The sequence below is a fragment of the Euprymna scolopes genome, chromosome 13 (genome assembly GCF_053919585.1).
Source record: "Euprymna scolopes isolate OS-2025 chromosome 13, ASM5391958v1, whole genome shotgun sequence".
NCBI classification, from domain to species: domain Eukaryota; kingdom Metazoa; phylum Mollusca; class Cephalopoda; order Sepiida; family Sepiolidae; genus Euprymna; species Euprymna scolopes.
The window spans coordinates 145653633-145680816 of NC_136494.1; the positions used below are offsets into that span (position 1 = coordinate 145653633).

The window sequence follows — 27184 nt, forward strand, 5'->3', positions numbered from 1 at the left end:
CGCCAACCATCGCTTGTATTTTTATTTTATTTTTACTCATATATATATATATATATATATATATATATATATATATATATATGTGTGTGTGTGTGTGTGTGTGTGTGTGTGTGTGTGTACACATTCATGGGTATATATATATGCATATATATATATATATATATATATATAGGTATGTTTATATATATATATATATATAAACATACATATATATATATATATATATACATATATATACCCATAAATGTATACACGTATATATATATATTATATATATGTGTGTAAGCTATAACCATACATACATACATACATACATGCATACGTACATACATACATGCATACATATATACATACATACATATAATATGGTATAATCATACCGACACATCGTTAGATCACTGAAGTTAAGCAGTGTTGTAACTAGTCAGTACTAAAAAAATGGGTGCTCATTTGGAAAGATTTGTTCGCGTTCTCTGCTTATCTTAACATTTTTCCAGTCGTCCTACACTTCTACATGCTACTGGAATTAGGTAGTGCTAACTCAGAAGAGAAATGGTTGCTGATTGCGTAACATTGACCTGACTATTACACGCTTATGAATCCTTACATGGGGTATTCATTCTCTTTCGAAATTGAATGGAGACTCTTATAATATAGAGGGAGAAATATGTGTTTATGTATGTGTGTGTGTTTGTATGTCTACCAAAAACTTTCGACAGTCACGTCAGACCGTGACAATATTGATATAGTTTTAAAGCTCAGTCTCTCGGGCGACAACTATCCAAAAACTGTTAAAAATAATTAAATCTATCACTGTCAACTGGTCCGGTTTTTACATTGAGGAGGTACTTTTTTCGTCGACATTTTTGCAAGTAATTCACGCTGAACGACAACCACGTCGTATAAAACGCCATGATGTCACAATCGCAGTGGCCGCATCGATAAGATGTTTGCTTTTTTTTACCTACTTTTCCTCTTGCGCGTTACGAGTTCGAGCTTGCCTACTCCTAATTTTTTTTTGCGCGTTCACGGGTACTCGCTGCTATTTTGAGTTGTTTTGATTCATTTTTTTAGAACTTTGGCTGCTCAATCAGCCCCTTTACACACACCCAGGCTAGTCTACTATATAAAAGGGGAAATGTGTGTTAGTTTTTGTGTATGTTTGTATGTCAGCCAAAAATATTGACAGACGCCATAAGAAAATATTGACCGTGACAAAGATGGTATCGTTAGAAAGATCAATCTTTCAGACGAAAAAAATGTAAAAATTTGCCAAATAGATTAATTCTGTCTAGGAGAACTGGCCCGTTTCTTGCAAGGAGGGGTCACTTTTTGCGTCGATATTTTGCAAGTTATACCCCAAATAATCTGAATGTACGTTTAAAAAACGTTATTTGGAAATGTTGTGACGTCATAAGTCGTTGTGGCCATGACAGTTAGCGCGTTAGCTTTTTTCACCTACTTTCCCTCTTTCCCATTACAGGTTCGGGCCTACCTACTGCGGCTAATATTTTTTTCGGTGGCACAAAGTTGTATTCATTCATTTTTTCTGGGGGTTGCTCAGTATCTTTAGTATACCAACTCTCTCCACCCAGATAACACCTGGTAGCCATGCTATATATATATATATATATATATATATATATATATATATATATATATATATATATGTGTGTGTGTGTGTGTGTGTGTGTGTGTGTGTGTGTGTTTTAATTAATAATGCATTTTATTTTCAGTTATTGATGAAGTAATGTAGTGATGATATTCTCGTCGATTTCGACATATGATGGTTCCCACAACTACTTAGTTGCTCGGAAATCCACACATGATTTATTTATAAAAATTGAACCGATAGAAAAATTTTGATTGATTTTTTAAAGTTTAAAAATTGAAAAATATTTAACTCGTAAAATTCAATTGATTTCATTACGTAAAAAAAAAAATGTCTGAATTAAGGCGCGCCAGCACTTTTTAAACACTGTTTGTTTGTTTTTTAAATAAAAAATAATATTTCTATTAACTTTTAAACAATTTTAATAGCTTATTTTAGAAGTATAATAATCCATAAAGAAAATAAGCAACCCACTTTAAAAAGAGAAATGACGAGTTTTTTTATATTTTATTCGCAGTTTTGTGTAATGGGTGTCAAAAATTCTCCCAAAATTCTGATACACCTAATGCTGCTGCCATCGCGCACAGAAATCACTTTTTCTATTGCTAACGTAGATTCCATGAACAAAGCTTCTTTCTTAGAAGTGCACGCCTGTGGAACTCTCTTCCGTTTGCCCGTTTCTAACCTGACTGAAACTTGAATGTCTTCAAGTCCAGCATAAACAAATTCTTGATAAATCGCCCCCTTAAGTAAGACACTTTATAAAATCTCCAATACTAACGATTACTACAGTACTATACCATTGATTACTGTACCCTTATCCCAGAGTGGCTTCCGGGCCTTGATAAGTGGTGACCTCCCATGTAAAAAAAAAGAACAAAAGAAAGGCTTCATCCTGAACCAGTCACACTTTTTAGTACACTTGTTAATCTCACTCGGTTCAATGGTTGCCACGAGACAGAGGAGACAGTAGACCTCAGGTTTTACATCAGAGTTTTCCTTGTCCTTAATGCACGTCTTAACAAATACTGACGGTGCATTTCTTCCACCAATCTGAAAATTTCTACGCCCCGGTGCGAATATAGTGATAATATAGAAACAAACACGTGAAAGTGGTAGTAGTAGTAGTAGTAGTAGTAGTAGTAGTAGTAGTAATAATAATAATAATAATAATAATAATAGATTAATCATATGATAAAAAACTGCCTTCAGAGTGCTTAATATTTTTCAAAGTAATAATTTTGAAATTAACCATAATTTAATAAAACGACATCAGTATATTATCCCAATATTGTTTAGTCAAAATAATATAGCACCAGTACTTTAACTCTTGGTCTGATCACATCGATGTTGACGTTTGCTTTTATTAGGAGACCGGAAGTAGAAAAAGTCAGTATGTGAATATCGTTACATTAGTCAATTAGCCTTGCATTAGAATATTACATTAGTCAATTAGCCTTGCATTAGAATAATCGTTACATTAGTCAGTTAGCCTTGCATTAGAATATTCAAAACGGAGATAACTAATAATAATAATAATTTAAATAAAAATTCTTCTTAAATAAAATAGTAGTTTACTTTATTTGAATTCAAGAAAATAAATTCCAACAGAATATGATGTGACACGTAGCGAAAATAAACAGGAATTACTGATCAATTTCAAAGAATAATATAAAAGACACAATAAGATGCAAAGAAGGCGTATATCATATGATACTATTACAATATACATTATTTTAATTGAATATGATACTATTACAATATACATTATTTTAATTGAATATGATACTATTACAATATACATTATTTTAATTGAATATGATACTATTACAATATACATTATTTTAATTGAATATGATAGTATTACAATATACATTATTTTAATTTAATATGATACTATTACAATATATATTATTTTAATTGAATATGATACTATTACAATATACATTATTTTAATTGAATATGATACTATTACAATATACATTATTTTAATTTAATATGATACTATTACAATATACATTATTTTAATTTAATATGATACTATTACAATATACATTATTTTATATCATATGATACTATTACAATATACATTATTTTAATTGAATATGATACTATTACAATATACATTATTTTAATTTAATATGATACTATTACAATATACATTATTTTAATTTAATATGATAGTATTACAATATACATTATTTTAATTGAATATGATACTATTACAATATACATTATTTTAATTTAATATGATAGTATTACAATATACATTATTTTAATTGAATATGATACTATTGCAATATACATTATTTTAATTGAATATGATACTATTACAATATACATTATTTTAATTTAATATGATAGTATTACAATATACATTATTTTAATTTAATATTATACTATTACAATATATATTATTTTAATTGAATATGATACTATTACAATATACATTGTTTTAATTTAATATGATAGTATTACAATATACATTATTTTAATTTAATATGATACTATTACAATATACATTGTTTTAATTTAATATGATACTATTACAATATACATTATTTTAATTTAATATGATACTATTGCAATATACATTATTTTAATTTAATATGATACTATTACAATATAAATTATTTTAATTTAATATGATAGTATTACAATATACATTATTTTAATTTAATATTATACTATTACAATATAAATTATTTTAATTTAATATGATACTATTACAATATACATTGTTTTAATTGAATATGATACTATTACAATATATATTATTTTAATTTAATATGATACTATTACAATATACATTGTTTTAATTTAATATGATACTATTACAATATACATTATTTTAATTTAATATGATACTATTACAATATACATTATTTTAATTGAATATGATACTATTACAATATACATTATTTTAATTGAATATGATACTATTACAATATACATTATTTTAATTGAATATGATAGTATTACAATATACATTATTTTAATTTAATATGATACTATTACAATATACATTATTTTAATTTAATATGATACTATTACAATATACATTGTTTTAATTTAATATGATACTATTACAATATACATTATTTTAATTGAATATGATACTATTACAATATACATTATTTTAATTTAATATGATACTATTACAATATAAATTATTTTAATTGAATATGATACTATTACAATATACATTGTTTTAATTTAATATGATACTATTACAATATACATTATTTTAATTTAATATGATACTATTACAATATACATTATTTTAATTTAATATGATACTATTACAATATAAATTATTTTAATTGAATATGATAGTATTACAATATACATTATTTTAATTTAATATGATACTATTACAATATACATTATTTTAATTGAATATGATACTATTACAATATACATTATTTTAATTTAATATGATACTATTACAATATACATTATTTTAATTTAATATGATACTATTACAATATATATTATTTTAATTGAATATGATACTATTACAATATACATTATTTTAATTGAATATGATACTATTACAATATACATTATTTTAATTTAATATGATACTATTACAATATACATTATTTTAATTGAATATGATACTATTACAATATACATTATTTTAATTGAATATGATACTATTACAATATACATTATTTTAATTGAATATGATACTATTACAATATATATTATTTTAATTGAATATGATACTATTACAATATACATTGTTTTAATTGAATATGATACTATTACAATATACATTGTTTTAATTGAATATGATACTATTACAATATATATTATTTTAATTTAATATGATACTATTACAATATATATTATTTTAATTGAATATGATACTATTACAATATATATTATTTTAATTTAATATGATACTATTACAATATACATTGTTTTAATTGAATATGATACTATTACAATATACATTATTTTAATTGAATATGATACTATTACAATATATATTATTTTAATTTAATATGATACTATTACAATATATATTATTTTAATTTAATATGATAGTATTACAATATACATTATTTTAATTGAATATGATACTATTACAATATACATTATTTTAATTGAATATGATACTATTACAATATACATTATTTTAATTGAATATGATACTATTACAATATACATTATTTTAATTTAATATGATACTATTACAATATAAATTATTTTAATTGAATATGATAGTATTACAATATACATTGTTTTAATTTAATATGATACTATTACAATATACATTATTTTAATTTAATATGATACTATTACAATATACATTATTTTAATTGAATATGATACTATTACAATATACATTATTTTAATTTAATATGATACTATTACAATATACATTATTTTAATTTAATATGATACTATTACAATATATATTATTTTAATTGAATATGATACTATTACAATATACATTATTTTAATTGAATATGATACTATTACAATATACATTATTTTAATTTAATATGATACTATTACTATATACATTATTTTAATTTAATATGATACTATTACAATATACATTATTTTAATTTAATATGATACTATTACAATATATATTATTTTAATTGAATATGATACTATTACAATATACATTATTTTAATTGAATATGATACTATTACAATATATATTATTTTAATTGAATATGATACTATTACAATATACATTGTTTTAATTGAATATGATACTATTACAATATACATTATTTTAATTGAATATGATACTATTACAATATATATTATTTTAATTTAATATGATACTATTACAATATACATTGTTTTAATTTAATATGATACTATTACAATATACATTATTTTAATTGAATATGATACTATTACAATATATATTATTTTAATTTAATATGATACTATTACAATATACATTGTTTTAATTTAATATGATACTATTACAATATACATTATTTTAATTTAATATGATACTATTACAATATATATTATTTTAATTTAATATGATACTATTACAATATATATTATTTTAATTTAATATGATAGTATTACAATATACATTATTTTAATTGAATATGATAGTATTACAATATACATTGTTTTAATTTAATATGATACTATTACAATATACATTATTTTAATTTAATATGATACTATTACAATATATATTATTTTAATTGAATATGATACTATTACAATATACATTATTTTAATTGAATATGATACTATTACAATATACATTATTTTAATTTAATATGATACTATTACAATATACATTATTTTAATTTAATATGATACTATTACAATATACATTGTTTTAATTTAATATGATACTATTACAATATACATTGTTTTAATTTAATATGATACTATTACAATATACATTATTTTAATTTAATATGATACTATTACAATATACATTATTTTAATTTAATATGATACTATTACAATATACATTATTTTAATTTAATATGATACTATTACAATATACATTATTTTAATTTAATATGATAGTATTACAATATACATTATTTTAATTTAATATGATACTATTACAATATACATTGTTTTAATTTAATATGATACTATTACAATATACATTATTTTAATTGAATATGATAGTATTACAATATACATTATTTTAATTTAATATGATACTATTACAATATACATTATTTTAATTTAATATGATACTATTACAATATACATTATTTTAATTTAATATGATACTATTACAATATACATTGTTTTAATTTAATATGATACTATTACAATATACATTGTTTTAATTTAATATGATACTATTACAATATACATTATTTTAATTTAATATGATACTATTACAATATACATTATTTTAATTTAATATGATACTATTACAATATACATTATTTTAATTTAATATGATACTATTACAATATACATTATTTTAATTTAATATGATAGTATTACAATATACATTATTTTAATTTAATATGATACTATTACAATATACATTGTTTTAATTTAATATGATACTATTACAATATACATTATTTTAATTGAATATGATAGTATTACAATATACATTATTTTAATTTAATATGATACTATTACAATATACATTGTTTTAATTTAATATGATACTATTACAATATACATTATTTTAATTGATTATGATACTATTACAATATACATTGTTTTAATTGAACGTCAACTTTAGGATCGGTTATTTATAATTTTGGCGTTTGTGTACCATTTGCGAACCGGAAACGGATATAAGTACGGAACTATGATGAAATAATTCATTTTAAATTAGAAATTGGTAGATTAGAGCCGGAAAAGGGGTGCAACAAGAATTATAAAAACCCTTATATTCACCTTTCCTTAAATAGAAAAATCTATATTGATTACATACGATATATTCATGTCATCTTGTGCGAGGATGACGCGTTTTTAGTATACAGGTATAGATAACTTTATATGGAAAAAAACATAAAATCGATGCGGAATGCAACACAATTTCCTGTCTAGGGGACTACCCTTTATTTGCATGAGCACTGAGGAAAACCTTTTTTTTATTATTATTTACTCGCGTTCACTCTAACAAGGCATATCGCCACTTGGATGTAAGGGACTACTATTTGTGAATATGGTTAAAGAAGATGAACAAGATAAATAAATAAATTTTTTTTCTTATCGTTCCTTGCGTTTCATTTGTAAAATCATGGTATACATTAATTTTAAAAAACTACAAATTTGTTAATCCGAAGACTTACCGAAATATTGCCAATGCGGCTCCTTTGATGTCTTTCTCCGTCGGCCATATTGACTTTTGCACCTTTTTGAACTTTTTCACAAAAGCTCACCGTACAGAAACAAAATAAGAAAATAGTGAGTAAGATAAAAACAGAAAAGAACATTAATTATAATAAAACGTTCGCAAGTGTTTAACACAAAATGTAGGAATGAATTACATCGTTTTTAGGTCTGTCCATTTTTAACTCATGTTTCATGCTAATAATGTTCAGTTTCACACCAAACACTTGGCAATGCCACTTAGAGAAATAAAAATAATAAGGAACAAACCGAGTTATGTGTTCATCACCGTTTCGTCCTTATTACGATACTTCCTCTGGATGAAATAAAGACGAAACGTTGATGAACAAATAACTCGGTTTGTTCCTTTTTATTTTTTATCTCTCTATTTTTTCAGAATATTATTTCCATTATTCTCATCATATATATATATATATATATATATATATATATATATATATATATATATATATATATATATATGTTGGCTTACTATAAACAAGCGATTAACATTAGACAATTTAAAATGAGATATCAGTAGTCTTTGGGAACCGCTAATGATAAAGAAAAAGAAAAATTGTACAATCCCACCTTAAAATTTTAACGGTAAAGGGGAGATAATCCCCTGTCAAACATTATTAGATTTACCTCCCTTAAGCAACCACATTTTTTTCACATATACGAAACCTCGATGAAAAAAAACAAAAACAATTCCAAGAATACGAAACCAGCTACGGGGCCAGTAACTTTTTCTCATTTCTTTTCCAAGATGGCGACCAACATGCCTGACGAATGTCGAAGGCTACATCGACTAAATAACACTCAAGATAAGAACAATAGTTCGATCAAAAGAAGTAATGCAAAAAATCAGCACCCATCTAAAAAAAAAATTCGGAACTGTAATTCAAAATAACTTTTCAAATCATTATATATATATATATATATATATATATATATATATATATATATATATATATATATATATATATATATATATGGCAATTAAGCTACATAGAATTTTCGAATTTTACGCGGTTTATCCTCTCTACCTACTTTACTTATGTTTCGAGCAGTATCTAAAAAATACTGAAAATAGATAAATCAATTTCATGTAGATACATAATATATATATTTTTTATCTATGTATGTGCGTACGTGCACATATCACCACTATCTAGTAAGTTTATTGTACTTTACTTGACTATCTATTTCTGAGGAGAAAACTATAAAATTTCGAAATTCGATGGATTAAGGAAAAAACTATGAAATTCCGTTTATTCGATAATTCAATAAAAAATATATTTTTTCCGTCACCATGTTCGTGTGTGTTTATTATTTCATGTGTTTAGATAAAATTTTATGACGAGATATATTTTATGTACTTTATTTTTTTGTACTTACTTGAACAATGCTTAGAACGTGAATAGAATTTATGGTAGTAAGTTATAAAAATATATATCGATCTTCTTTGTGTAAGGATTGTCAGTCTTAAATGTATAGAATTCATTATGCAGATTGTGTTTATAAATATACGCAGTGGTTAGTTTACCAAGCTAACCAATAAGATCAATCATCTGTATCATCTGTGAATTGAAGGGCCCATTAGCTAATAGCCCTTCTTCACTGAAAAATTTGGCTAACATCTAATCCTATTCTAATGTCCCGTTTTCTATAAGGTGACGCATCTTTTTCTTTCGTGAATTTTGTGAGTTAATAGTTTAGCTGATCTTAACACGTACGTGTATGGAGTACTTTTTTTTATTTATAATGATTTGATTTGATTTTTCTCATTTGTGTTTATTCCATGTCTACAATCGTCCGCTCTTTCACTCATATATTTTAATATGTTTTGGGGTTTTTAAACTTCAGAATTTCACATTTCTTATTTAGACACAATCTACACGAATTTTCTAAATATTCACATGTACTGGCTTGTCGTATTATTTTCTGCTCGATTGTTGGCGAGTGCTCGCCTTCTTGGAACTTCCAGTAATGGATCGCTTTATACTACCTGACACTTTTTTACGGGGATGGAATGCGAAGACTATGTAGCTTAATTAGCATATATTTTCATAAATTACTGATATATATATATATATATATATATATATATATATATATATATTGTGTGGATAATGAATACACATATGTATATAAATATATATATATATATATTGTTTGGATAAAGAATATATATATATATATATATATATATATCTTTATATATATATATATATTGTTTGGATAAAGAATACATACATATATATAGTGTATATATATATATATATATATATATATATATATATATATATATATATATATAGTATATTATAAAACTATATGTAATTATTGTTCGTAACTGGATGTTTACCACAATAAAGAGCATTGTTTTCCGAAACGATCGTACAGATAATTGATTTTGTTGTTGTTCCTTCTTATAAAACGGATTTTTAATTTGGTTGAAATTTAATTGTTCAAATTTTAAATTATAAATCACATTACTTAATATTGAATTAGCTCTAGGATATCTACCTATCGAGCTTATTATATATCTAAATTACAACGAGCACTTTCTCTTTCCCGTATTTCAATTACACTAGTAATTTCACTGTTACATTGAAATACACTCGGCTCTTTAGACTATTGCTCTAATCTCCTTTAAATTATATATATATATATATATATATATATATATATATATATATGTGTGTGTGTATATATATATATTGTTTGGATAAAGAATACAATTCAGACTATGGAAGGCAGTAATTTCTGAGAATGCAGCTAGGAGATTCGGATTTCCAATCCCGTCGCGGTTACCATCTGACGAAGGCCAAAGGAATAGTTAGCCGAAACGTCGTGAAACAACAACTAAAAAGATGAGGATAATATTCCGCAATACCAATAAATGAATAAATAATACTCATCTTAATAAATTAAATAATATATACCATGTGAATGTTAAGCGGAGGTGTTTGAACGAAGTACTTTCAGGTAATGTATCATTGGATTTATTTGGCTGTGCTTTATATTTGTTTTATATATTTTGCGTTTAAAGAATATCTAAAAAGTGCAAAGATTATTAGAGCACGCCGATGTTTTGGTACTGACCTTCTGTATTATTATCCGAATCACAATTCGGACAATTCACTTCTTCCATCAATGTTTCCCAAGAGTTGTAGATCCGGCTTATCATTCGGTAGGCGTTTATGGGATGTTCCGGATAACTTGCGTTTTTAGAATGAAACTTGTTTTCATCTCGCGTCTTATTCAAAAGTCTACAAAATAAAAAGAACAGAAAGAAAAGAAAAACCATGCGCTTTTAAACGAACGTTCAAAACAATATTTACACGTAATTTAATATAACATCTCTGTGGAATGGCCTTGAAGTCGATCGTTTTGAAACGCTCATTCAACAGGAATAGGTGGAGTTGGCATGAACATGCACTTATCTGAAAGAAAAATATAACATGATTGTCAAAAATAAAATAATTGTTGATGTTGGACCACATGACGGAAAAAAAACATAGCATGACTGATTACCAAAACTAAAATAATCGCTGGTTGAAGTTGGCCATCTAGCTAGCAAAACCAAATATTGTCGATTATCGAAAATAATATAATCGTTAATCAGATCCACCTGCTAAAAATTAGTGACAGAAGAAACACCCCGTTATCGAATAAACCGTCTTGGAAGAGTGGCTACATTGATAGCGAAGTCCTAAAGTTGGGATTGGCAAAGGGTGAAACATTTGTTTATAATAATTTCGCAATTTATACCGTCATTCGATCGGTAATTTGCGCGTGAGTAAAAAAATCATAGTCTGCATCCTCCTATCTCACTGACCCATACTTTTTCACCGCCAGCGACAATAACGATATGTTATTATATTTTCATATATCAGTGTGCTGTCATTCTTTTTTAAGCATCACAGAAATACTACAGTATTATATGTGAAGGAAATACTTATTACATATTATTTAATTCTAAACTAGCAGGACTTGTTGATCGAAAAAATTAAAGAATCTAAGAAACCTATGATCCCACCTTTGAGTCCATTTTACTAGATCAAAAAATTTATCTAGAAATATTAACTGCAGTTAGGTAAGAGGAAGCGGGAATTTTGGATGGGACGCGATTAGTGTAAAACATTTTAAACGCTAGTAACTAAGGTACTATTTTACGTTTTCTTTGATAATCATCTTTTAAGTGGGGTTTTAATGACTGGGTTTTTTTTTTCATTAATACCTGATTTTCTCTGAAAAGCAGCCTATTAAGCCAAAGACTATATTTTCGTTACCGGTTGCCAAACGTGCGTAAGAAAAACTATAGACATTTGCCGAAATAAAAAATTAAAAAGAAAATAAAGAAGATGTGATTATTCCGGGGTTTTTTTTTTATGTCATTTGGATTTTGGATGCAACCAACCAGTACTATATATATATATATATATATATATATATATATATATATATATATATATATATATATATATATATATGTTTAAAGAAAAAATAGAAAAAAACGAATGAAATTATTAAAAACTCAACGTTTCGTCCTTGTTTCAGAGGACATCTTCAGGATAATTGAAATTAAAAAGTGTATATATAGACATCAAACAACCTTCCCATACGCACACATATTCGTCCTTTCCCGACATGGGTTGGATTTTAAAAAACTATCTTTTTTCGCACGATCTATGACTTTTTCTTTTATCACATTTTTAATTTCAATTATCCTGAAGATGTCCTCTGAAACAAGGACGAAACGTTGATTTTTTAATAATTTCATTCGTTTTTTTTCTATTTTTTCTTTAAACATAATGTCAACCACCGCTGGTTATATTTTTTCATTCCTTATACATATATATATATATATATATATATATATATATATATATATATATATATATATATATATATATATATATATATATATATATATATATATATATATATATATATATATATACAACAGCAGCCGATTAGTGTAACGATTAGAAGCGCCGACTGTCGTCTGGGCGGTTTAAATAATTCAATAATACTTTTATTATTTACCTGATTGATGTTGCTTTTTTTTCTTTTTTTTTAATTGTAGATGTTATTTATTCCAAAGGTCGTTTCGAGTACATCACTCATCATCAGTGGAGAAACGTATATCCACTCTCTAAGCTGTCACTTGTAAAGCGACCGTTTAAGAATGTTATTCTTTTTTACTTTATTTTTTTAAAGGAATTTAACGTTACGTTTAATACCATGCAACACCGGGGACATCTACTTATAAGATATTGTTTATCAGTGTTAAATTAACCTTTCTATTCTTTCCTTGTCCGTTGAAGCATTAAAAATAGCCATTCTTTACTTCATTTTGATCTAAATTCAATTAAGCGAAAGATGTCGAACTTCCCTCACGTTCTCTCATTTATAAACACATGTGAAATGTTTAGTGAATTTTATTCTCCACAGAATATTTACTTATTAAGTCACTTCTTTTGCACACTTTCATGCAAAAATCCTCCAAGTTAGAAAGAGCCCTGTTGCCTCAGCTTCAAGGTTAAATGCGGGTCAGCGACCGGTAATCATCTTTTCCAAAACATGAGTACCTTCGATTTTTTGTGTAATTTCAACAAACATTATCTCTTTCAAAACAAAACATTTATTTTGATGCCAACATCCATTGAAGTTGTTCCTAAAAACTTTACTCGTATGTACTCCAAACTAGAACATTATGTCTTTCCCTAAACAAAATCATTTTATTCTTCCCTTCGTTATTTTTATGTCTGTCTTATTAAAATCACACTTACTAAGCTATATAGTCCATACAACCTTCCGTGTAGTTGTTATTTCTTCAGCGTTGTGTGTGTGTGTGTGTTTGTGTGTGTGTGTGTGTGTTTGTGTGTTTGTGTGTTTATGTGTGTGTGTATTTGTGTGTGTGTGTGTGTGTGTGTGTGTGTGTGTGTGTGTGTTTTATCTGGTCGGGATCCTTGTCCGGACCAATTTGACTCTCTCTCTCTCTCTCTCTCTCTCTCTCTCTCTCTCTTTCTCTCAAAAAATTTGTATAGAACTTCACAATTTTAAAACGAAGTGTGAAACTAGTTTTTGTTAATACAAAATTACATGAAACTAAAGACATCAATTCCTGTAACGTGCCTGTTATGCTCAAACCGTGTTTGTTTTAGTTCAAACCTTCCTCGAACACTCACGCCGTCTAGTATCGTCGAAAAGAAACAACCAAGCAAAAATAAATCCGACTCGGCTTTTTATCTGTTTTAACGAAAAGCATTATTAGCATTATTACCAAACAGTGCCAGCGTCTTGTTTTTCTCCTATTCTCTTTTCCTTTCAAACGCAAGCTTGCGGACACTTGTCAATTTGCATACGCACTCAAAACGGCTACTGCTGCTAATATTTTTACTAGTCAGTAATCCTTCGGCTGCTGTTGATATATTCACGTGCGCTCTCTTACACTCGTACTTACCCGTTTCAAATCACCGATAATGCAAATGCTGATAACTATTTTCAGTCTTCACATGAAAATGTGACTATTTAAAAAGTAATAAAGTGTTGATAAATATGTTTTGTTTTTCACTGACTTGTTGTTAAAACCGAATGACAACAACTTGCAGTTTCATCATGAGCGAAACGTAAAAGAATAAACAAGAAAAAAAGAACTGAAGTTTTGCGTGTGAAAAACAAATGACGTGAAATGAGCAAAATCAAAACTGGTTTACAATTCGCATCAAACGTCAAACGCATTAGAAATAAAGAAAAAAATGGTTGTGTGTGTGTGAAAATAATGACATGAGAATAAAATGTATTGTAGCTTAAAAAAGAAACAGAAATCAAAAAAACAAAATCAATAAATTAACATCATTCTCTCTCCCTCCCCCCTCTTTCTTTCTCACCATATATATATATATATATATATATATATATATATATATATATATATATATATATATATATATATCAGTAAATAAGTTCTAGTATAGTACTACTGTCACACGGACCGGAGAAGGGAAAGAGTTGAATGCATAATGCATCTTTATTGTTAGCAATGAGGGTTGGTTCTCACTTTTATTTTATTTTATTTATTTATTTTTCAATTTTCTTATCATCTTGTTTTAGCTGGAGATGGAGGATCCTACTGGATGCCTCCCATTCATCCATTATCTCATGCATTCCAACTGAGAGATAATTTAAGATTTTATACATCCCTTTAAATTGTTTGCAACTCACTTGCACTTGTTTCAACGAGTATATTTGCCAGGTAGCCGTGAATGACGTTTTTACGTGGATTATCTATACAAATTGAGGATTTGTGACTTACATTTTAGTATTAATGCTGAATATACGTACATACATACATACATATATATATATATATATATATATATATATATATATATATATATGTATGTATGTATGTACGTACGTACATATATATATATATGTATATATATATATATATATATATATGTATGTATGTATATATATATGTATATATATATACATATGTCAGGTCATGTCATGTCATGTGCTACTGGTACCATGTAACCCAGTACTACCTGCCTCATGGTCGGGTCACCGGCGACTAAACTGGTTCCCCCACCAGACTTGTTTGGTGAGGAGGGCGGCTAGTCTCCCTGAAGGATTAAAAACAAGACCTTCCAAAGGGCGAATGAACTCTTTTTCTGGGTCAACGGCCAACTAGCACCGTGTATATTTGTGTGTGTGTATATGTGTATTGGGGTGGAGACGGCTCCCGTAAGCCGTGGTGAAGGCAACCTTTCTAGGAGAAGCAAATCTCTTATTTAAAAAACCATAAAGCGGAAGACCATTACCCGCATTAAGCTGGTCTGCAGTTTAGCTTGTTGCTGGCTATCTTGCTCTTGCTCTTGCTTGTTGCTGGGTATCAACATTTTGAACCGAGAGAGAGACTTAGCTGTCGTACAAAGCTAAGACTCTGTAACATCATATTTGTATAGATACTCCCTCAGGCATTTGGGCTCATGGATTTTAAATGTCTGAGGGAGTGGCACTCGTCTGACAAGACGTTGCAATCATCATATATATATATATATATATATATATATATATATATATAGCCAGTAGAGTTTAGTTTCCTAGAAGTACATCCAATGAAACAACATGTGTCTACTAAAGAGTGCTCAATGAGTGAACAGAGCAGGTATATTAAATTTATTTATACAAACATTTATGGCTACATATCTGCATACATGTTTCTGTAATCACCCGCGCTGGGGGATTACGTCTTCAGGCCAAGAATTACCGTTGAGTTCTCAACGGTAATTCTTGGCCTCAAAACGTAATCCCCCAGCGCGGGTGATTACAGAAACATGTATGCAGATATGTAGCCATAAATGTTTGTATAAATAAATTTAATATACCTGCTCTGTTCACTCATTGAGCACTCTTTAGTAGACACATGTTGTTTCATTGGATGTACTTCTAGGAAACTAAACTCTACTGGCTATATATATATATATATATATATATATATATATATATATATATATATATATATATATATATATATATTAGAGTAATAACCATTGTTGCTTGTTTCAGAACAGATTTAGGGTGTCATTTTAGGGAGAACTAATTTTAACAAAAAGGATGCATTAGCATCCCTGTATGTCTGTCTGTTTGCCTGTCTTTCTGTGTGTTTGTCTGTATGTACTTACAATTAACAGAAGTATCGCCTGACATCAAAAATGTTTTGCTTTGAAAAAAGAAACCACGGAATCGCTATTACAAATGAAGAGATAAAAATGAAATAGAAAATAAAAAAAAAGTTGGGAGGAAACTTTACATATATTCTGCGTTAGTCACCTGGGTGTTTCAAATATGGTTAGTCACATTGGATGTTTATACACCCCAATACGAAAATGTTTATAGTGTTATTGTTTTGTAGAATATAGTTATCCTGCTGGTTCATGATATATCTACAGTCCCTGTTGAACAGTTTTAATAACTTTTATCTTGTTGATATTAATATAAAATAATACAATAAAAAACATTTTAAAAAAAACTAAAGAAAAATTAAGATATTACATTAGTTAAGTTCATAGTTACAAGGCTGAAAGAGTAATAAATTGTAAATGAAATAATAATCCTATCAAAAATTATGATAAAGAAAATGCCAAAACATTAATTTTATATTAAATATTACAGAGTAGCCTAATAATACATAATATACACTTATATCCACAAATTTTCATTCCCACTGGAAAAATATAAAAATATATGACTCATAAAATCATACCTACGTTAGTCAGCAGTAGTAATAATAAAGCTAAAAATAAATTAGATGTAAATTTATATTTTTATTCTATTTATTTTATTTTATTTTTCTTAATATCAAATTTTTTTCCTTTTTTTATCTTCAATTTTACATCTAATTTATTTTCAGCTTTATTATTACTACTATTATTATAATTTTCATTACTATTATCTTTCGTACTATTATAATTACCCTACTATTATTTGGTATATTTTTACCACTCTCATAAGTAGTAATGGTTTCCTTACTCCCCCACTTTAACATCAATATGTATACTTAATCTTTTACATCAAGTTATACGCACTCATATCAATCAAGTTATACGCACTCATAGTCATTGCCACCCTAACCTCCGACCGCCCCCTTATGATCATACTCTCTATATCATAACAGTAGAAACTTATAAATATATTGCCGCATATTACCTTTCAGTTTTACAACCTTACATACCCCCCCAAATTAATCAAAATTACCCACTCCATAGAAAATAGACACCCCACAAACCGTTAAAATAAATTACCACACAGCAAAAATACACCCCCTATTTAACCATAATACATATACCCCTTAATCTCAACACTATGTTAAAGACCATATATATTCTTATATATCATACTAGATATAATAAGCTTCTCCTTATTTATTTAGAATTCAATAAAACTTCCCCCAACATTCTATAATTCTTCTTAATCTTTTTCATCCCTAATGAACCTTATGTTAGACGCCGCATCTTCCCCATGCTACCTAGCACCTTCTCTACTCTTCTGATGAGAAGCAATAGGCTTCGAAATGCCCTGACATAAAGAGTCCCTGCTATTCCCCCAAATTTTGTCGGTATTCCATTATTCAATAAATGATCCATTCTATATCTACCTATATATAGTTTTGTGTCTTCATTTCATACTCTTGTTGTCCTATTATATATATATATATATATATATATATATATATATATATACAGCTGAATGTGTGTGTGTGTGTGTGCGTGTGTGTGTGTGGTCATGAATAGGTTCCTATATGGTTGACTATTTTAAAAAACTGATTACATATAATGATAGAAGATGTATCGAGACACAGGAATAGCTATGTTTGATCTGGCAGAACGGTGGTTCATTAAAATTGTGGGGTCTGCGTTCGCGCCTAGCCTCCATAGAATGGAAATAAGCACAAACTTTAATAAAGACTTTTCATATCTATCTGTGTAAGTATACTTTGATAATTATGTTTCAGTTTGAAGAAATATGGCATAATAAAATTATGGGGTATTCGTTCGCACCTGACCTCCATAGGATGGAAATATGTCACAAAGTTTAACAAGGTTTTTTAAGATACATTCGCAGAATATCGTGATAAGTGTTTCAGTGTGAACAGGTATGGTATAATAAATTATGGGGTTTATCTATTTTATTTTTACTTTTATCATATTTTGCTTTGGTTTTGATACCACCAAATTCGAAGCTATCTCTTTACAACCCTTCCTTTTCATAACCTATCATACTTTAATAAATCAGAGTTCATTTTCTGTAGGCTGTTTTTGAACCCAGTACAACGACGGGTACTTTTGCTAGTAAAATATATATATGCGTGTATGTGTGTGAGTGTGTATATTTTAAAAATTTTATTGTAATGTAACGGGTTGAAATATTCATAACCAATGTACCAATCAAATACCAAGTACCTTTATGCATTCCAATCCAAGTTAAAAAATAGCTGGAAAATTATTAATTTCACATTAAACTATATATATATATATATATATATATATATATATATATATATATATATATATATATATATATATATTGTGTATGTGTGTGCGCACGCGCGTGTGTACGTGTGCGTCAAACTTGACTTATACTTCACCGGACTATTCTATCAAAACGGTAGGCTTGAATTACCTCGCCCTCCCTGGGATTAATACAAACAAAATGATAGAAAAAAGTATGGCTCGAAATAATATATTTTTATATATCGAAAGACTTAGCATGTTGGTTTGTTTGTTTCAAGTTTTACTATATATACAGTACCGAAGCGGCACTCTCCCTAGGCGTGTTGATCCGGCATCCTCTGAAGGAGGAAGTTTCATGGAAGTATTAAATTCACAAACAAGCTCCAGTCGCATATATATATATATATATATATATATATATATATATATATATATATATATATATATATATATATATATATATATCAGGAGAGATGACGACGTTATGATTTTGCAGCTTTTGCAGGAAGGTGACGACATCCTCCGACATACAGCGCCTGGTATTGCCAAATGGTCATTTGATACTTACCAGACTCAATGTTGCTTAACTTCGGCGATTCAATGAGGACCGGTGTGTCAACGTGATTATGCCGTACTAGTATATACATATATATATATATATATATATATATATATATATATATATATATATGTGTGTGTGTGTGTGTGTGTGTGTGTGTGTGTGTGTCGGTGTGTTCATTCATTTTGCAATATTTGGGAATATACTAAGGTACCTATTGATCTATATTAAATTTATATGTATCTAGTCACATTTTAACAAATTTTGATGTTTATATTCGTTTACAATACATGTTTCAAAATCTTACTATTTGAGTAGTTAATGATATATTTACCGAATACCATTAAACCGAGAAAAAGATCTATACGACCAAGAATTACATGTAATTGATGCAAACAGACCTCTGATAAACATATAAAATTAATTAGGTAAAAATGAACAGAATTAAAAAAAATTAACACCTACCCTCATCTTAGCAATCTCATACAGATATCGTCACATTCATATTTTGAGATAACAAGTCTATAATGATTCATCCGTTTGATTATGGGGGCAGCATTTAGCATTCATACGAATCTACCCTATTCAATTAGGTATCACGTTCTCCCTTAACTAATAAATTACAATGTAATAATAACTCTATATCCAAACGGAAGTACCCGCAAAATATAATAAATATATCCCTAAACACGAGTACAACATACAAGCAGATAAAGATGCAACCTCCGTAATCAGTAATCAGGTTATGCTTAAATAAAGCGAACAATTACAATTAAGGCCATACATCCATATAGACAATATTCCTTCTGATATTGTCATTATTCTTTTATATACTAACTCGTGTCCACGACGTTTCCTACGAACCGCTTTGATATAGCCTTCAAACGCAACTCCTTTCACAGTACGCACAATGCTTTAAGCAAACTACAACACTCTTCTCATCCATATAGACATCACCCGTAAGCGCTGGTATTTCCCTCAAAAAGGGACACTTGAAAAAATGAAAGCGGTGAACACTGGGATATATTTTTCCCCCAACAGGAGGATTTGAAATGTGTTTTAAGGATTATTTCTAAACAATGTGTGTCAATAAAACAATGATGCGTTTCTGAAATAGTCAATGTATCGATTTCAAATAAATAATTTATGTTCTACGTTTTGCATTCTTGTGATTGAGCAAGTTATTGATTTCTTTTCACCATACCCTGACAGACTAATACACACACACACACACACACACACATATAATTTTCAGAATATGAGAGATTATATATAATTATTTCCACAGTCAAAGAACACCGCAGTCCACAAGAGTCATGCCAGCCAACGAACCGGAAGTCTAAGACCCAAGTTTCGTCCTCATTTGGGCTCATCAGTCAGACATGTCCGCACCCGGGATTTGAAACCCGATCCTACTGCCTGCGAGCCAAGCACTCTACCAACTGAGAAAACACCCCGAACACAAGAAATTCTATTAACCAACACAGATCAAGCAAACTGCGACGGAATCAAGCTGTGGAATAGACCTACTTCATCTCGACAAGGGACGTGGTCATCCAACCAGCTGAACTCCAAGCCGATGTTTCACAAGTAGGGATTTTGAACTCGAAAGGACGACGCCACCCAGCAGAGCTAACCTAACGAGCCATTTTTTTGTTATAGAATTTTCAGAACGTGAGAGATTATATATAATTATTTCCACAGCTCACAGAACGCTGCAGCCCATGCAGGAGGCTCGGGTTTCAAATCCCGGGTGCGGATGTGTCTGACTGATGAGCCTATATGAGGGCGAAACTCGAGTCTTAGACTTCTGGTTCGTTGGCTGGCATGGCTCTTGTGGCCTGCCGCGTTCTTTGGGCTGTGGAAATAATTATATATATATATATATATATATATATATATATATGTGTGTGTGTGTGTGTGTGTGTGTGTGTTGGGGCTATATCAAGTAAGATTAGGGGGTTCGACTCTTAATTGAGTATTGGTTTGCATTGTGAAGGATGGAGGAATTTACCGATATTTATATATCCATAAAGCATACGTAGATATCTTAAACTTAAACTTAAACATATATATGTTCAACCAAAACTCCTATCAAGCACACCACACATCCACACAAGAACACATGCACCATACAAATAAAATACTACTACCAAAATGCGCCAAAAAACAACATATCAACAACCGACAACCCACGACAGTACTAAAAAATACAACCTCATACAATAATACGAAAATATTTACTATCAACCATGCCACCCAACTCAGTCAAGAACCCACTATCTCTTACCCCACCCCACCCATACAAACCAAAAAAAACCCTACTTAACAATCCCCACCGAAACCACCAAATGGAATAAAACCACCCTTATAGATACCACCCATCACAAAACAGTCCTTACCAGTACGCCACAGTATGAAACCGACTCCAAAAATACCCCACACACAAACGCAACCAATCCAAATACCCCAGGTACTTTCATAATCCATACATCCCTACAAAAGGACACAACCAACCTCCCAACCGGAACAACGAAACTAACGACCCACGCAATCATTTTTTAGGAATCACTCACAAAATGACAACACCAGATTAGACAACAAAAAACCCAAAGTCATTAATCTATCTACAGAGACACTTACAAAGGACGAAATTGAAGTACTAAAACTAGGCCTCAAATTCTGCCCAACCCCCAAAAGTAACATAGCAGAGTTAAAGAAAGACCTTAAAGAATTTGAACGCACATTTAGACTCATATATATACTTAATGAGAGTGATAACACAACAGACGACTCTTTAGTGAAAAACAAATCAACATACTTCCCCAACAAACATAACAACACAAAAGAACTAAATACTTTCTTTGAAACGCTCTGGAACCTCAACCCCCAACAAAAAGAAAACCCCACCAGTAATCTAACGCGAAAACAAAATCAAGCACTTAAAAAAATCCGACATAATAACAACTTAGTTATAAAGGAAGCAGACAAAGGTAGTGCGGTGGTTATCATGAATAAGAACTACTACAAAACAAAAAATTTAGAATCACTAGGGAACGAAAATTATTACAAACCAATTAGCTCTAACATAGACGACATAACCATATCTAAAATCACGAAACTCTGCGCAACATACAATAGTACATTAACTAAAAAAGAAAAAGACTTCCTTACAAACTTCACAACAAAAACAAACATCTTCTATGGACTACCCAAAATACACAAATCCAACCAGGTAAGACATGCCATCAACATACAAAAGTCAGAGTACATGAGCACCCCAAACCCCAATGACCTAACATTCAGACCCATAGTAGCAGGACCATCATGCCCAACAAGCAGACTTAGCAACCTAATAGATATATTATTACAGCCTTTCACCAATCTAGTCAGAAGTTTTGTAAGAGATGACACACACTTCCTTAGCTCCCTACCACAAACAGTAGACGATGTGACAATACTAGCCACATTCGATGTTAGCAGTCTATATAGCAATATCCCACACAACCTAGGAAAAGAAGCTATCTCATATTGGATTGACAAACATACACAGACTTTACACCCCAGATTCACTAGACAATTCGTGATTGACAGCATTGACATAATCCTCAATAACAACTCCTTCCAATTCAATAATAACAACTACATTCAAACACTAGGCACAGCAATGGGTCCTAAAATGGCACCAACATATGCCACCCTTACACTCGCCTTCCTAGAAGAGACCCTTTATGAAAGGATAGAGCAGAAATACGGGCACAATATAAAAACACTCTTCATAAAATCTTGAAAAAGATACCTAGACGACTGCTTTATCCTCTAGAGGACCACATGGGGGATATCAGAGAACTCCATACTTTGCTACAAAATCTACACCCAAAAATAAACTTCACACTAGAACAAAGCCCCACAGAACTACCTTTCCTAGACATTCTAGTAACAATAAAAAACAACATAATTACAGACATCTACCACAAACCCACAGACACTCAACAATACCTCCACTTCAAAAGTCACCATACTAAAAACTGTACCCTAATCAAAAATCAATACCCTACTCCCTAGCACATAGAGTCTGCACCATAGTAACAGACAGACACCTCCGTTCGACTAGACTGAATGAACTGCAAATAACTATGCAGTAAAGAGGATATCCACTACCACTAATACAGAAAGGTATTGAACTGGCAGAAAAAATTCCAATAGACCAACTAAGAATCCCAAAAGAACACAACAAAGAACAAATTTTAGCATACGTCTCCACACACAATACAAACAACCCAGAACTATTTACACAGATAATAAAAAACTTATCCTCCTCAATACGAACGATAAACTAAACAACATACTTAAAACAACAAAAATAATAAAAAGCAAACGCCAACCCAAGAACTTAAAACACATCCTAACTTCCTCAAAACTCGTTCCACACACTACAAAAGGGGCAACAAAATGCAACAAACCGCGATGTGGAGTATGTGACATAATAATAGAAGGAAGCACATGCACATTCAAAAACCCAACACAAACATTCAAAATAAAAAAGGATCTAAATTGCACCTCCAGAAATGTAGTATATGCACTAAGCTGCACTGAATGCGAAAAATCCTACATAGGTGCCACCAAAAATTTCAGCAATAGAGTGGCCTTACATAAGAGCAACATCAAAATTGCAGATAACAGACACCTCTATGTTTCAAAACACGTACACACATGCAGCGGAAATAGCTTCAAAATAATGCCAATCTTCCAAACAGACAAGTATTTTTATTTACTTACATAGGGAAAAAAATGCATAACAAGATTCACTCCCAAACTAAACAGAGCCTAATATCAACACACAAAAACATGAAATGCAAGGCACACTCGCATGCACGTACATATAGATATACACACTCACACATAAATCAGAACCGACACATTAAAACACACACACACACAAACACGCATACAGTCACACACAGACATAACACCTCTGTCTCTAATACAACACATTGAACAATACCAACCCTACTTTACCTCGAAACCAACAACACTATGAAAACACCCCTACCCTTATTTCAGAGGAGCTGGTCCCCCCCCTTCTCACACACACACACATTAGTAACGACCTTGGATCACAGTTACCTTCCTAGGGAAGCAAATAACTTTATAATACTATAAAACATAACGCACATTCTTCAAACCAATAAAAGAAAAAACACACACACGCTCACACCTACACACACGCACGCGCGCGCGCACACACACACATCCTACCACATGCACCCAGTTGACCAAGTACCAATGGGCTCCCTCATCTCCACTCAAGTAAGAGTAAAAAAAGAAAAAAGACAAATAGAAACACAAGGAGAGATAGAAATATATATATATATATATATATATATATATATATATATATATATATATATATATATATATATAGAGAGAGAGAGAGAGAGAGAGAGAGATAAGACAGCAGTGACCACAGTCTACTCCAATAAACCAGTAATAAAAATTGAACATACGAATGAAAAGTAGAATCATTTACACACGTTTCCACCTCTCGGAAACATTTCAAATGTTCTTTTACATTTTAAATACATGTTGAATATATTCTAAACATTTTAAATACTTTCTGAATAGTACGCTTCACAGAACGTCTGAAACGCGTTAAAAACGATTTCAATGATTTAAAAACATTATTACAATGATCTAAACATAATTCTCAATGAAAAACCAAAACACGGAATAATAAAATAATGTTAAAAAATACACATTGTTGGTGATCACCCCCTTATTTAAATATACATCTTTCTCTCGTTGGAATTTCTAAACCCATTATATATATACATACATACATATATATATATATATATATATATATATATATATATATATATATATATATATATATATAATACTCAATTAAGAGTCGAATCCCCTAATCTTACTTGATATAGCCCCCAACATCCACTACATTTTTCCACTAATTTCAATATGGGGAATATATTCAGGAGACAAGCATACAGAAAATGCAACTTAAGTGGGTGTAGGAATTCAGCACATACTACCGTCTAATTCAGTGAATGAAATATGAGATAATTTCAATTTTTCAATCGATTGAAGAACGGACATTTTGTATTTTTAACTAGTTTCCAGGCAAGTAGCTTCAAGTTCATTAAATGTTTGAATCACATGTTTGAACAAAAGCACGTGTTCAAAATTAATGTCCTCATTTTTGCTGGAATTTAGAAAAATAACTTGAACCAATAAGAGCACTGTTTTTTTCGACGCTCATTGTTATTTATTCTTGATTGATCCAGTACAATAAAATAAAATAAAATATATGTATACTTGCACATTGATGTCCAACCAACTGGCAAAAAATTGAGACACAAATTTCTGTCACACACCAACGCGCGCGCACATACACACACACACACACACACACACACACACACACACACACACACATATATATATATATATATATATATATATGAATACTTGAACTTTAACGGAAATATTAGAGACTCAGCCGGTAGGGTTAAAGATACCAAGTATGACCGTTCTGCCATAGTACCGACTGGGGTGGGGGTCAGACTTGGCATTTTTAGCTGTATAGGTTGAATTTCCATTGCTTCTGCGAAACCACAGGTATCGATATTTTAAATAGAAATATATGCTTTGACGTAAATAATTAAGCACTCTGATCATTTCTATTATGTCAAAATCAATTTATATACATAATTATCCGCCGGTATGTTTCGTCGTTATACGACTTATTATTTGTTTATTTTGCCTGTGATACGTTTGAATGGAAAACATTCTACATAAATGCTAATTGGGGATCAGTTTTTTCTCACCCATGTGTGATCCGAGATAGGGATCAACACACACACACACACACACACACACACACACAGCTATATATATATATATATATATATATATATATATATATATATAATTATCCATAGACACATGTTTCTTTGTTATGCGACCTGTCACATGCATTATAGTGTAATTCAGTTGTATAGGATAAATCAAAAGTGCTCAATTACTTATGCAAGAGCATATGTATTTTTATTCAGTTGAACACTATACATTATTTAAATCATCTCTCGGTACCTTTGGTTTCACCAGGGACGGAGTATTACTTATTATGTGCAATACTAT

General features: G+C 29.2%; 1 protein-coding gene across 3 annotated transcripts in view; it reads right to left on the reverse strand.

Moving 5' to 3' along the window:
- LOC145292220 (prolyl 4-hydroxylase subunit alpha-1-like) overlaps positions 1–27184 on the reverse strand; it is an 89597-nt gene that overhangs the window by 61632 nt on the left and 781 nt on the right. For all 3 annotated transcript variants that reach the window (XR_013869569.1, XM_080138541.1, XM_080138542.1), the window contains exons 2-3: positions 11540–11706; positions 8389–8473 (exon numbers count right to left, since the gene is read on the reverse strand). Coding sequence is in view for 2 of the 3 variants with exons in the window: in XM_080138541.1 (XP_079994667.1) it covers positions 8389–8473; positions 11540–11706 (252 nt within the window). In the remaining variant the exon portion in view is untranslated. The remainder of the gene's footprint in view (positions 1–8388; positions 8474–11539; positions 11707–27184) is intronic.